Here is a 12,742-nt window from a genome sequence, read left to right as displayed (position 1 = left end):
TTCTTTCTTTCTCTCTCTCCTTTGGCCATGTTGATACAGTCTCAAATCTCTCTTTCTTTTCCTTTTTTTTGTTGTTTAGGCTGAAGCTTTCTTGCTGAAATTTATGGAGGGGGGAAGGGTACAATGCACTTCACACCTTTCATGTCTGCAGTCCTTGAGAGGGCTGCTGGAGGGGGAATGCCAGGGGGAAAGAGAAGCTTGCACCGGAAGAGGGGACCTTCTATCCTGAAAGGGCTTTGTGGGAATGATAGCAGGGAAAAGAGGGGATGTTTGGGGAACTGGGGTCTATGGGAACGGAGGAATTGACTAATGGACAGAGTGAGAGAGAAAATCATTTCTTCTCTCATGAAAGAAGAATGTCTAGGAGAGAGGGACTCTTTAAACTGGTGCCACCAAGCTGAAAAAACCAACCTGTCTGGTACTTCTATGCTGAACCTGGATTTCCTGCTCGAGTGAGTCTGTTAAGCAGCCATTGTATGGACATGACTGTACTGTAGGAGGAGGGTGGCATGTAGCCATTCTTGGATGTGGTCTGAGGAGGAGGGTCACAAGCTTGTCACCTGCCGAGTAGCATGGTAGTTGCAGCCATGGCAGCAAGCTACCCCTGCTGGATCTTTTACTGTATGAAATCCATCTTGGGAGCCAGGTTTGAGGGACTGAGGGAGCCTCCCATTTAAGAATCCAAAGACTGGTGCAGCCCTTTTCAGAGCTGCCCTGGAAGGGGTTGCAAGCTTGAAATGTGTCCCACCAGCACTTTCTCTTCCTTACTCCTGCTAGGCTTATAGATAGTGCCTGGGCCATGATGAAAGATTGGGAAGACCCCCATGTTAGGGGGTTTGGAGTGTGAGGATGGGAGCACAGGCTTGTGCGGGATAGTTGCAGCAACAGGGGTTTTACACTTTCTTTACAGGCAGAGGGCTTTGAAAGGAGGGGTAGGGTAGAAGGGTAAGAGTAGTTTGCGCAAGCATTTTGGCTTCTGCTACAAATCAGAGAGGAGGAGGTGGACTGCTTAGCAGCAGCGCAGGCATGGAGGGGCCACCTGCCCCCACTTCGTGCGCCTCGCTAGGCAGTGATTGTAGGCAGAGATTCTGGTATGTGCCTTGTAGGCATAAGTGTAGGCACTTGTAGTGTTACTGCCTTTTAGGCCACATAGGACACTTAGTCCTATGTGACACCTAGGACACTTAGTCCTGGGTCTAGGTACAAGTAACCTTGTACTTAGATTTTATCATCATCTAAGTTTGACGTGACGGCTGAACTATCGTGCGACTCTTTTCTACCTGCACTCTTTCTCTCTTTTGCGATCGTCCCTACAGTGGTATCAGAGCCAGCTTGGACTCGTCTTCCTGCCCCACACCTTCATCTTCTCCCTGCCCTTCTTTTCCGTACAGTTTGTACGATTGTACGGACGTCCCTTGTACATGCGCCGTACAACCGTATGGTTCTGCTCCGTACTCAAGCTGTACCTCGTTCAGTCTGCACCACCATCCGTACCTGCGTCGTATAGGTCCATACACACACCGTACTTGTCTATGTACTCACATTTCGTACAGCCATACAGTGTAGTACACGCATCCGTACAGCGTATCTGCACCCGTACACCCAGGTACCTGCATCTGTACACTGTTTGTACTTGTTTCGTACTTCCTACACCGTACAACCGTACAGGCCGTACATGCATCGCTGTACAGTGTACATTGGGTACCGTATTGTTGTACAGCGGTACGCAGTACAATCTGTACACTGTACTGTTTCGTACATCCATACAGTTGTACTTGTTTCAGGATATCCGTACAGGTTTGGCACGTGTGAACTTTGCAGGACACTATCAAAAAATATGGGCTTTTTTGAGGACTTTTGCTTTCCTCATTCTCCTTCTACTGTTTGAAATCTTCCCAAGCCATTTCAACAGTTTGGAAAGCCTACATCTTGAGGTCTATACTCTGGGGACAGGTGCACTTTTGCAGTTAATTTGTGGACAGCAAGTCCTATTTCTGCAGTTGCAAGCCTTGAGGCTTTTTTTTGGGATTTGGTGTGCAATCTCTTTTTGATTGCAGTACATTGGGTCAAGTTGCAGGACATTGAGTCACATTTTGCAGGACATTGAGTCATTTTGCAGGACATTGAGTCATTTTGGAGGACATTGAGTCACTTTTGCTTACATTGGGTCACATTTGCAAAAATTTCAGCAAAATTTGGGGCTTTTCTGCATTTGCCCTCTTTCTGGCCTATTTGCCCTCAATAAATTTGGGGCTTTTGCCAGATTTGCTATTTTTTGCAGTGAACATTGCCTGTCACAGTCACATTTGGGTCAGATCTGCAATTGCCCTTTGATTTGGGTCAGAAATTTGCAGATATTTGCTGTCATTTTTGGACAGCCAGCTTTTTGCAGTGATAGCCTTGAGGCTTTTGGGTTTTCAGGTCTTTTTCAGGGTATCAGATTTGCTATGGCTGGGAACAATCAAGATTTATTTGGAGTTCTTCGTGAAGATGATAAGTTGGATGGCACCAACTATCCGATGTGGTCTTATCTCATGAAACATATTCTTGTTGCAAAGCATTTGTGGAATATTGTTTCTGGGGATGATCTGAGGCCAGCCAATGCTACAGTGGTTGGTTCTACTGCTGGCCCTTCTGCAGGGGGTACTCCTCCTGATGCCTCATCCTCTAGCACTCCTGCTGCTGCTCTTCCAACTCAAGAACAGTCAAGATGGGATGCAAGAGATGCAAATGCACATTCATGCATTGCTTTATCATGCAAGAGAATCATTATTCCACACATCCGGTCTTGCAGGACAGCAAAGGATGCTTGGGATGAATTGGCTTCTCTCTATCAGATTCGCAATGAAGCTCGTGTTGCATATTTGAGAAGGCAATTACAGGAAGTCAGTATGAATGAAGGTGACTCTATGGATGCATACCTAACAAAGGTCAAGGAGCTCATGGAACAGCTTGCCAACATTGATGAGGTGGTGCCAAATTCACAGCTTGTTAGTACCCTATGAATGGACTGCCAGATACATATCAAGGGTTTGCTACAATCCTTCGATTAGTGGCCATGGGTAATCCAGACCACTATTCTTTTGATCAGCTAGTTACTTTGCTTTTGCAGGAAGAGCAAAGTAGAGCTAAAGAGCTAACAGACAAGCCATTATTCTTGATCATGCATTTGCTTCACAGCAGACAGGAAGAGGCAAGGCTTCCAAGCCTATGGGCAAGCCAAAATCTGCGCATAGCAGCTGCAATTCCTCCCATGCTTCTAAAAATACAGCAGATAAGGCAAAGAAGAAAAGATGCAACTATTGTTGCAAGCCTGGACATGACATTTCAGAATGCAGGAAGCACATTGCTTCAGAGAAAAAGAAAGCAGGATTGACAGTTAATGCCTCTCATGCTATTGAATCCCATGAGCCAGAAGATGATTCACATGCACATGCTCTTCAGGATGATTGGGCATGGGCTGTCCATTGCTCATTTGATCCATCCAAAGCTGATGCATTCTTTACTGCTAATGATGCTCAGTCCTGGTACTTTGATAGTGGTGCCTCCAAGCATGTCACTTCTTGCAGACAGTTGTTTCATTCTTTAGCTGATGCACCTCGAGGGTAATAATGCTTCACATGCTGTAAAAGGAGTTGGAGATGTGCAGCTCACATCCATTTCAAGTCATCTTGTCACTCTGACAACTGTTCTTTTTGTGCCTGGCATTGAAGTCAACTTGATTTTAATTTCAGCAATTGCTACTTCAGGTTTGAGAGAATTTTTTGATGGCTACAGATGTCTAGTTTATGAGCTTCGTGATGATAATGCCATAGTTCTCATTGGCACTTTGCAAAAGGGGCTTTATCACTTTGATCATCATTCACCTGCAGTTTCTATTGAAGCATTGGCTATTTCAGATTCACAGCTTGCTGAAAGTCATCTTTGGCATGAGAGAATGGGCCATCTCAATTATAGAGCTCTTGCAAAGCTACATTCACAACAGATGGCAACTGATGTACCTCAAACTCAGAGTTTCGAAACATGTGTGTGAGGGTTGTCTTTTGGGTAAGATGCATCGATTTCCTTTTCAAAAGAATTGTCCAAAACTCTCACAAAGGAAATTGCAGCTAGTGCACAGTGATGTCTGTGGCCCAATGAGGACAAATGCCATTGGGGGGTACAAGTATTTCATGACTCTCGTTGATGATTTCACAAGATATTGCTGGATATATCCTTTAAAAGCCAAATCTGAAGTTTTCTTATGCTTTCAGAGATGGCTGAATATGGTTGAGAATGAATCAGGATGCAAGCTTGTCACCCTCAACACAGATAGGGGGGGAGAGTATATGTCAAAGGAGTTTGATGCATTTCTGTCTTCATGGGGAATTATTCACTCATGCACTACTCCTTATACTCCTTAGCAGAATCCTGTTTCTGAAAGGAAAAACAGGTCCACAATGGAGATGGCCAGATGCATGCTTAACGCCAAGTCTTTGCCCAATAAATTTTGGCTTGATGCAGTAATGTGTGCCAACTATGTGCTGAATAGATCACCTACACGGGCATTGAAGACTAGTACACCTTATGAAGCATGGAAAGGCAGGAAGCCTTCACTTTCACACATGAGAGTTTTTGGGTCTCTTGCATATGTTCATGTACCATCTCAGGTGAGACATAAGCTTGATGACAAGGCAATCAAATGCATATTTATTAGTTACAGTCAGGAGAGCAGAGGGTATCGGTTATATCAACCAAATACTGGGAAGATTATTGTCAGTAGAGATGTGATCTTTGCTGAACATTCAGCTTCTCCTCGTGGACTGCAAAGCAAAGCCAGATGTTGACATGTTTGATGCCTTTGAAACTTGGTTACCTCTGCCATCATCAGAAGAGGATTTTGACCAGCAACATGAGCCTCCTGCAGGCCCTCCACCAAGCAATAATCAGCCACAACCTCATGCTGATTTGCAGGTTTCTCTTCCGGCACAAAATGATTCCACTACTCATGATGCAGTCGTTGAAGAAAGAGCTGTCAATAGACAGCAAAGGCAAGTTCCCAGATGGCTTCTTGATACATTGAGGGACAGCAAACAAGATCAGCCTTTTGCTGCCTGGACAAGATCAGGGAACAGACAACATGGTTACTTTCTTGAGTTTGCACTCCTTGCTACAGCTTGCAATGAAGAGCCTCTGTGCCATAAAGATGCTTTTGAGAGCAAAGAGTGGATGGATGCAATGAAAGTTGAGTTACAATCTATTGCCAGAAATGACACATGGGAATTAGTAGATCTCCCTCCCGGCAAGCATGCCATTGGAACGTGGTGGGTCTACAAATTAAAAAGGAAATCTGATGGCAGCATAGATCGATACAAAGCCCGTCTTGTTGCAAAAGGGTATGCTCAACAACAAGGCATTGACTTTGAGAAGACATTTGCTCCCACATGCAGGATTACTACCATTAGATGTGTCATTGCCATTGCAGCCCATCATGATTGGCAAGTGCACCAACTTGACATCAAGATTGCTTTTCTTCATGGGGATCTGCAGGAAGAAGTCTATGTCACACAACCTCCTGGCTTGGAGGTTGTTAATTCTGAAAATAAGGTATGCCGGCTTAGAAAAGCCCTTTATGGTTTGAAGCAGGCACCCAGGGCATGGTATGCTAAAATTCATGCACACTTACTATCGCTTGGTTTTCAGAATAGTCCCACAAAACCCACTCTTTATGTTCGTGGGAATGGATTTGATTTTTTAGTGCTGATTTTATATGTGGATGATATGCTCATCACGGGCCCAGAGACTCAGCAAATTGCAGCTTTCAAGGCTGATTTGCAGCAGATTTTTGACATGTCAGACATGGGACAGCTCCATTATTATTTGGGCTTTCAATTTGCTGATGTTGAGGGGGGTATCATGATGTCTCAGTCCAAGTATATTGGACAGCTCCTTGATCGTTTTCAGTTTGAGGATTGCAAGCCAATCTCTACTCCAGTGGAACCTGGCTTCAAGTTCTGAGCTCATGATGGGAGCCCACCATGTGATATCACTCTTTATCAGCAGGCTGTTGGATGCCTTATTTATTTATGTTACACCAGACCTGACTTGCAGTATGCAGTATCTCAGCTCAGCAGATTCGTGTACATGCCGAGTTCACAGCATTGGCAAGCAGTGAAGAGAGTCTTCAGATATCGCTGAGGCACTCAGGATTTAGCCCTCTTCTATGGTGATCAGGGTTCACTTACCATGCATGCTTACACGGATAGTGACTGGGCAGGATGTTCCGACACCAGAGTGTCACTTACCGGCAATTGTTTTTTGCTTGGCAATTCATGTATCTCTTGGCTCAGCAAGAAGCAACCAACAGTTGCCACGTCTAGCTGTGAGGCTGAGTACATGGCAGCTTTCATCGCTATAGTAGAGTGTGTTTGGCTTCGACAGTTACTTACAGATCTTGGTATTTGCGAGACATCCTCCACTATTGTCTACACTGACAGCCAGGTGCTTTGGCCATTGTGTGTAACCCAGTGTTTCATGCGCGTACCAAGCATATCGAAGTTCACTCTCATTATGTTCGGGAGCGGTTGTCAGCAAGAGACATAGAGTTGTCCTATCTTCCCACATAGGACAACATAGCAGATATGTTTACAAAGGCACTTCCTCATCCCAAGTTCAAGTCTTCCGACAGGCTTTACACTTGGTTCCCTTTGTTACATGATCTGACATCCCTTGTACATTCATAGGTGGCTATATCCTTTTGGATGAACATGTGCCACCATGACCAAAAAATACCAGGTATTCTGAGACGTTTCCAGAGTACTTCAGCCCATCCCATGGAGGGGGGTTTGTAGGCCATCTTCTGGTGGTTCTAGTGATGCCCTATAGGCCATGGTATGTGCCTTGTAGGCATAAGTGTAGGTACTTGTAGTGTTAGTGCCTTTTAGGCCACATAGGACACTTAGTCCTATGTGACACCTAGGACACTTAGTCCTAGGACTAGGTACAAGTACCTTCTACTTAGATTTTTTCATCATCTAAGTTTGACGTGATGGCTGAACTATCGTGCGACTCTTTTCTACCTGCACTCTTTCTCTCTTTTGCGATCGTCCCTACAGAGATGAAGTTAAAGTGCAACATGCTTGCATGGTTTTTATGGTGAAATTGCACAGTGTATGCTTTCTCTCGTAATTATACTATGTATTTTTAGTATGCAAATTAGGAGTTTGCTTCAGATGTTACCATAGCTTTTATTATGCTTACATGTATTTCATATGCACTATATTGGCAGTGATGTTGCTTGGATTGCAGAGTATGCTTGTATTTGGGAATGTAATTGTTGGTGCTCACTATTTTACTGGGGTTTGTAGGCTCCGCGTCATGAACTGCCACTAGAAGAGATGCAGAATATTACCGTAGCGGATGCAGATGCAACCCGACAACGTATTGATGAGTTTTTGATGAACCATACAGCATACGAAATACTTCCAGATTCGGGGAAGGTAATTGTCGGCCTGCTGCAAAGACCTTGCTTGTCTTGGAAGTTAAAACACAGAAAAGAGTCCTTAGAAAAGTATGAGCACAATCATTCTGCAGGCCTCACCTAACATGAACTACCTGTACTCACCTCAATTTATGTTTTAATACAATTTATGAAATATGGGTACAGGTTGTGGCGCTTGACATCTCTTTACCGATAAAACAGGCATTCCATGTGCTGTATGAGCAGGTAATTCTTTGACTTCTAGTCTCTTAACGATGAAGCTAAAAATAATATTTGTGCAAATGTGGAAAAAACTGTATTTGTTGCAAGATGCTGTAGTCATTATTGACAAAGTGTTTTAGATACAGGGGATTCCAGTTGCTCCTCTATGGGATTCTGATAGGCAACAATTCGTTGGAATGCTGACTGCATCCGATTTCATAGCGATTCTAATGCAGGTATGCTTTGCTATCGTTTGTTTGTATAGCAGTATAAAGGCATATGGGCATGTTTGGGTTGTAAGGATTCTCGTGATTCATGAGACTTCAGTCTTAACTGATTCAGTAGCAAGTCAGGCATTTATATAAAAATGCAGACACCATCAAAGCTCTATAAATTAAAAGAGTCCAATGCTATAGGTCTATCCGTGGTTTGTGTGTCTTGTCCCTTTTTGTGCCATCTTGTTGTCTTAGACCTCAAGTGGTGGATACTCTTTTGATAGAGTGGGTTTTTTTGTCCAGAGAATGAGTTCAAATAAGCAGCATTGTGTCGTGAGACATCTGACTGCAAGTAAACATGTCTTATATATCGGGTTGATGTGTTGCTTGTAATAGAAAACCTTTGTTTAATGGGTATTTCTTTCCAAGAGTTGAGGAGTTGCTGCTGTGGGTACGGCTCTACTACTTGCGTATCCCTAGAGGGTGCTGCCAGCGGGTTCAGCTCACCATGTCTGAAACCAAGCCGTAACAGCGTCCATTGGATGTGAGTGTAAGAGTGTGCTTTTGCAAGGTTTCTCGTGATCAGCAACCCAGCTTTGTAAGGCTTGGGGTGAGTCTACAGTCGACATCTCTTGATGTTCTCTGTTTAGACCGAGTGTAGGATCTAACTTTTGGTAGAGGGGGTGCGTGGGTTTTTACTAGTTTGTTTGTTTTTCTCAGGTGTGTTCAAGAATTAGCTTTCCAGGAGTCTATTAGTTGACATCTCTTGTACTTAACAGATTTAGTATACCGCTTCTCTCCATTCCCAATTGTCCCATGGCTAGAAGGATTGTATGTATGTAAAATTTGTTTATTATGTCTTTCCTTCTACTCCCTTATTTTATTATTTATTATGATTTTAAATTTAAAATAAATGAAATACTCAAAAAATAATGATAATAATTGTTTCGTCGTGTTGGCGTTGGTGTTTCATTTTGTTTTGTTTGTTGCCTTGTGTTAGTATTAGTTGTTGTTTCCTTCTTCCTCTTCTTCTTCTTCTTGTTTTGGGGTTAGGTTGTGTTGTGGTAGAAATTTAACTAGTTTAACTCTTTCTCTGTGTGTGTGTGTGTGTGTGAGAAGATGTGTGTGCACACATGCGTGCGTGCGTGCGTGCGTGCTTGTTTGTGTGTGTGTGTGTGTATGACTGCTCATATCAAATGTTTTACACTCAATGTCCAGGGGATGTGTGACAGTAGGAAATGGAAATCTGTGTGGCTGTACATCAATACATTTCAGCCTGACATAGTGGCATTACAAGAACACAACCAACATGTCTATGCAGGAAAGAAAGGACACTATTGTGGTTATGATATTTTCTATGCTGGGGAGCACTCTTTCTCAGGGGTAGTCCTTCTGATCAAACATGAGCTTCAACCAGTTATTGCTTTAAATGACAACAAAGGCAGATGGCTTGTTCTCCAATGCATTATTCGAGGAGAGGTGTTTGAATTTGCTTCTGTTTATGCACCTCAGTCCTCTAGAGAAAGAACTGCAATTTGGGATGACATGCAATAATATCCATGGAGATATCATGCCTACATATGTGGGGATTTTAATATGCTCCACAACAGGGTGACAACACCTCCAGAGATGACCATATGTTAACTCCTGAAAGGCATGCATGGTCTCAATTACTATTGCATCTGGATTTGGTTGACCTTTGGAAGGAATTGTATGCTGTAATTTTCAGTTGATGTAATTGTAGCACCTTATTTTGAGGTTGCTACGCATATAATATAATCAATCAAAGATTTCACAAAAAAAAAAGTGTGTGTGTGTGGTTATATTGTGTGTGAGTGTGTGTGAGTGAGAGAGAGAGGTGTGTGTTTGTGGTGAGAGAAGGAGACCAGGTTGTAGCCAGCATCCTGCATGCCCCTTCCTACTCCTTTTCTTGGTTCTCGCACCAGCCCTCATGCTTCCATGCTGCGGGTGCTTGTCCGTACATTTTCGTGTCAGCCCGTGCGTACTTCAATCCGTACCGTCAGAAATTTTTTGGGTCAGCCGCCGGTACATCCGTACGGGCAGAAAATCCCATGCAAATTCCGTACCGCCAGAAAAATCCGTACAAAATCTGTATTGCCAGAAATTTTCCGTGCAAATTTTCACACAAAAATCCGAACAGTTTTCGTACTGTCAGAAAAATCCGTACTGGCAGATATTTTCGTACAAAAATCCGTACATTCAGTACAGTCAGATTTTGTCAGTCCATGCTGTCTGTAGAGAGAGTTCTCAGCCTCTCTCTGTTTTCCTTTATTCTTTCCCTTTCAGCTTCTCCTTGTTACTCCTTTCATTTTCCCATGGAAATTGTCAAGACCTACATGCACAAGAAGCAGAAACAGGACTCGGGTCAGGATGACTTGATGCATGCTTCTCTTGAGTCTCAACTGGTTTTTGATGTTATGTATGAGGGCTTTGAAGACACGCGCGGGGATTGGAAGGACTCTGCTCCCACTGTTGGGCTCATGGTGGAGATGGATGACATTGTTGATCTTGTGCGTGAATATGCCAAGCATGCTATTATATTTTTTTCCCCGTGACGCTTGCCTGTTGCAGTAGATGTGGGAAATTGGCTCATCGGGACTTTGGGTGGTTGTTTTGTTCGGAAAGTGCATTATGTTGCTCGGGGTTTTTTGGAGGTTATTATGATAGATGAACTGCACAAATAGATGCTCCTTGAACACTACCCTTTGTTTTATGGGCATCAGATGGTGCATGTTTTGCCCTGGTCGCCCACCAAGGATTATCAGGCTTTAATTTGCCATCGTTGTCCGGTATGGGTGGTAGTGGTTGACTTCCCTCAATGCTTGGCTTCTCTTTTATCCAAAATTGCAGCATCGTTGGGTAAGGTGGTGTGCCCTCCGTTGCCAAATGGGAACTCCAACCGATTTTGCATTTTGTGGGATACTGAAAATCCCACTCCTGACTCCTATTCTGTTACGGTGAATTAGGTGGATATGGGCAGTGCTCAAGTGGGGCCTGTTTGCAGGTGCATGTTTTGAATGTAAGAAGTTTGGCCACATGGCTTCTCAGTGTCCTCTTGTTATGCACAAAAGGCCTTTGGAAAATATGCTTTCTCAGATGCCTACTAAAGAAATGATGGGTCAGCCCGTTTTCAAACAGAAGGGTGTCAAGCCTCTTACTCCAGCTCAAGAAAAAGGCAAGACACCTGTTGTGTCCAATGGGAATGCCTCTCCCTCTATGCCTTCCATCTCTCAGCCCAAAGGGAAAGACAAAACTTTGCAGGAGGTTTGACAGACTCTCAGGAAAACTGTCGTTGCTAGACGACCTTTACCTTGTCGCACTTGGAATGGTGCATCCTCGACTAGTCGTACTCCTGAAGAAAATTCACGAGTGGGTGTTACATGGGCAGCTGTGACAGCCAGTCAGACTCTCTTTCCCGAAGAAGATATTGTTGGTTTGCTGTCCACTTCTCAATCAGTTGTGATACCTCAGGGCCGGGGTCCGGATCTTGAACTTGATATGCAGGCCTGATTTCAGTTCTCTCTCTTGTGTACATAATCTATAAATATGCTGTTGAAACTTATATGTTTGACACTTAATGTACAGGGATTGTGTGATGCTTCTAAATGGAAGACAGTGTGGGGGTATCTCAATCACTTACAGCCAGATGTGGTAGCTTTGTAGGAACATAATCAGCATGTGTATGTTGGACAGCATGGTCATTTTCACGGTTATGAGATTTTATATGCTGGACAGCATTCCTTTTCGGGAGTGGTCTTTGTGATCAGGCATGATCTTCATCCCTCTGTGGCCTTCAATGATTCACAAGGCAGATGGATGGTTATGCAATGCATTGTACAAGGTGATATCTGTCTATGCTCCTCAGTCCTCTCGTCATGGAGGACAGATTTGGGAAGTTATGCAGAGGTATCCATGGAGGCAGTATGCTTTTCTTTGTGGTGACTTCAACAATGCTCCTCAGCCAGGGGATAATACATCTGGCCATACACATATGTTGGCCTCTGAGAGGCAAAGCTGGTCTAGACCAATTGTTGCTTGATTTCAATTTTGCTGATCTTTGGACAGCATCTTATCCATTGCTGCCTGGGTTTACTTTCTAGCACAATGCTTAATCTACATACAAAGCTAGACTGGACAGGTGGTATAGAGTTGATCCTCAGCACTTTGATACTTTTACTACTACCTTGTCAGTTGATTATGCATTTGTGCAGTTTGATCATGCAAATCTATGTTTGAGGATTTCTCTGCATGACATGCTGGATGATAGGCTTCCACACAGAAGGCTCCTCATGGTTAACAATAGTTATTCGCGATTATGGCAAAATTATCTTAAGACATTGAGGGATATGGTTGCTCGGGCAAAATCTACCTGTCAGTCTTTGATTGAACTCAGTCATTTTCGGTCTTTGTCTTTTGAAGAAAGCACATCTTTATGTTTGCAAAGTAATGATCATAGAAAAATTGCCAAATGGGAGACAAGAGCTCGTCAACGAGCTTTCTTGGATAAAGGTTGCTCGTCGAAGGGTTTTTTTAAGAGCTTACATCATAAGTGACAAGCTACCAATATTTGTCGTACTCTGCTTTCTGATGGATATTGGACTTCCTCTCGAGCTCAACTTGCTGCAGCTTGTGTTCATCATTTTTCCAGGCAGTTTGGATAGAGGCTGATCCTCTTTCTCCGGCAGTATTGGCAGCTCGGACTCAATTACTGCAGCATGTTTTCCCTATTGTTTTGCATGCACAAGCTCTTGAGCTTGAATGCCCTTTCACTGAAAGAGAATTGACCACTGCTGTCCGATCATGTAGTAAATGGAAATCTCCGAGA

General features: G+C 43.6%; 1 protein-coding gene across 3 annotated transcripts in view; it reads left to right on the top strand.

Moving 5' to 3' along the window:
* SNF4 (sucrose nonfermenting-like protein) overlaps positions 1-12,742 on the top strand; it is a 145,640-nt gene that overhangs the window by 47,423 nt on the left and 85,475 nt on the right. For 2 of the 3 annotated variants that reach the window (XM_087395148.1, XM_087395150.1), the window contains exons 4-6: positions 7,347-7,478; positions 7,646-7,705; positions 7,822-7,917. In XM_087395148.1, coding sequence (XP_087251274.1) covers positions 7,347-7,478; positions 7,646-7,705; positions 7,822-7,917 — 288 coding nt within the window. The remainder of the gene's footprint in view (positions 1-7,346; positions 7,479-7,645; positions 7,706-7,821; positions 7,918-12,742) is intronic. The other variant, XM_087395149.1, reaches the window with a different exon arrangement.

The sequence above is a fragment of the Dipteris shenzhenensis genome, chromosome 24 (genome assembly GCF_047967505.1).
Source record: "Dipteris shenzhenensis isolate YYH24624 ecotype China chromosome 24, Dip_SZ_1.0, whole genome shotgun sequence".
Lineage (NCBI taxonomy): Eukaryota > Viridiplantae > Streptophyta > Polypodiopsida > Gleicheniales > Dipteridaceae > Dipteris > Dipteris shenzhenensis.
Note: the sequence above shows the minus strand (reverse complement) of the source record. Positions and strands in the feature narration are given on the sequence as shown.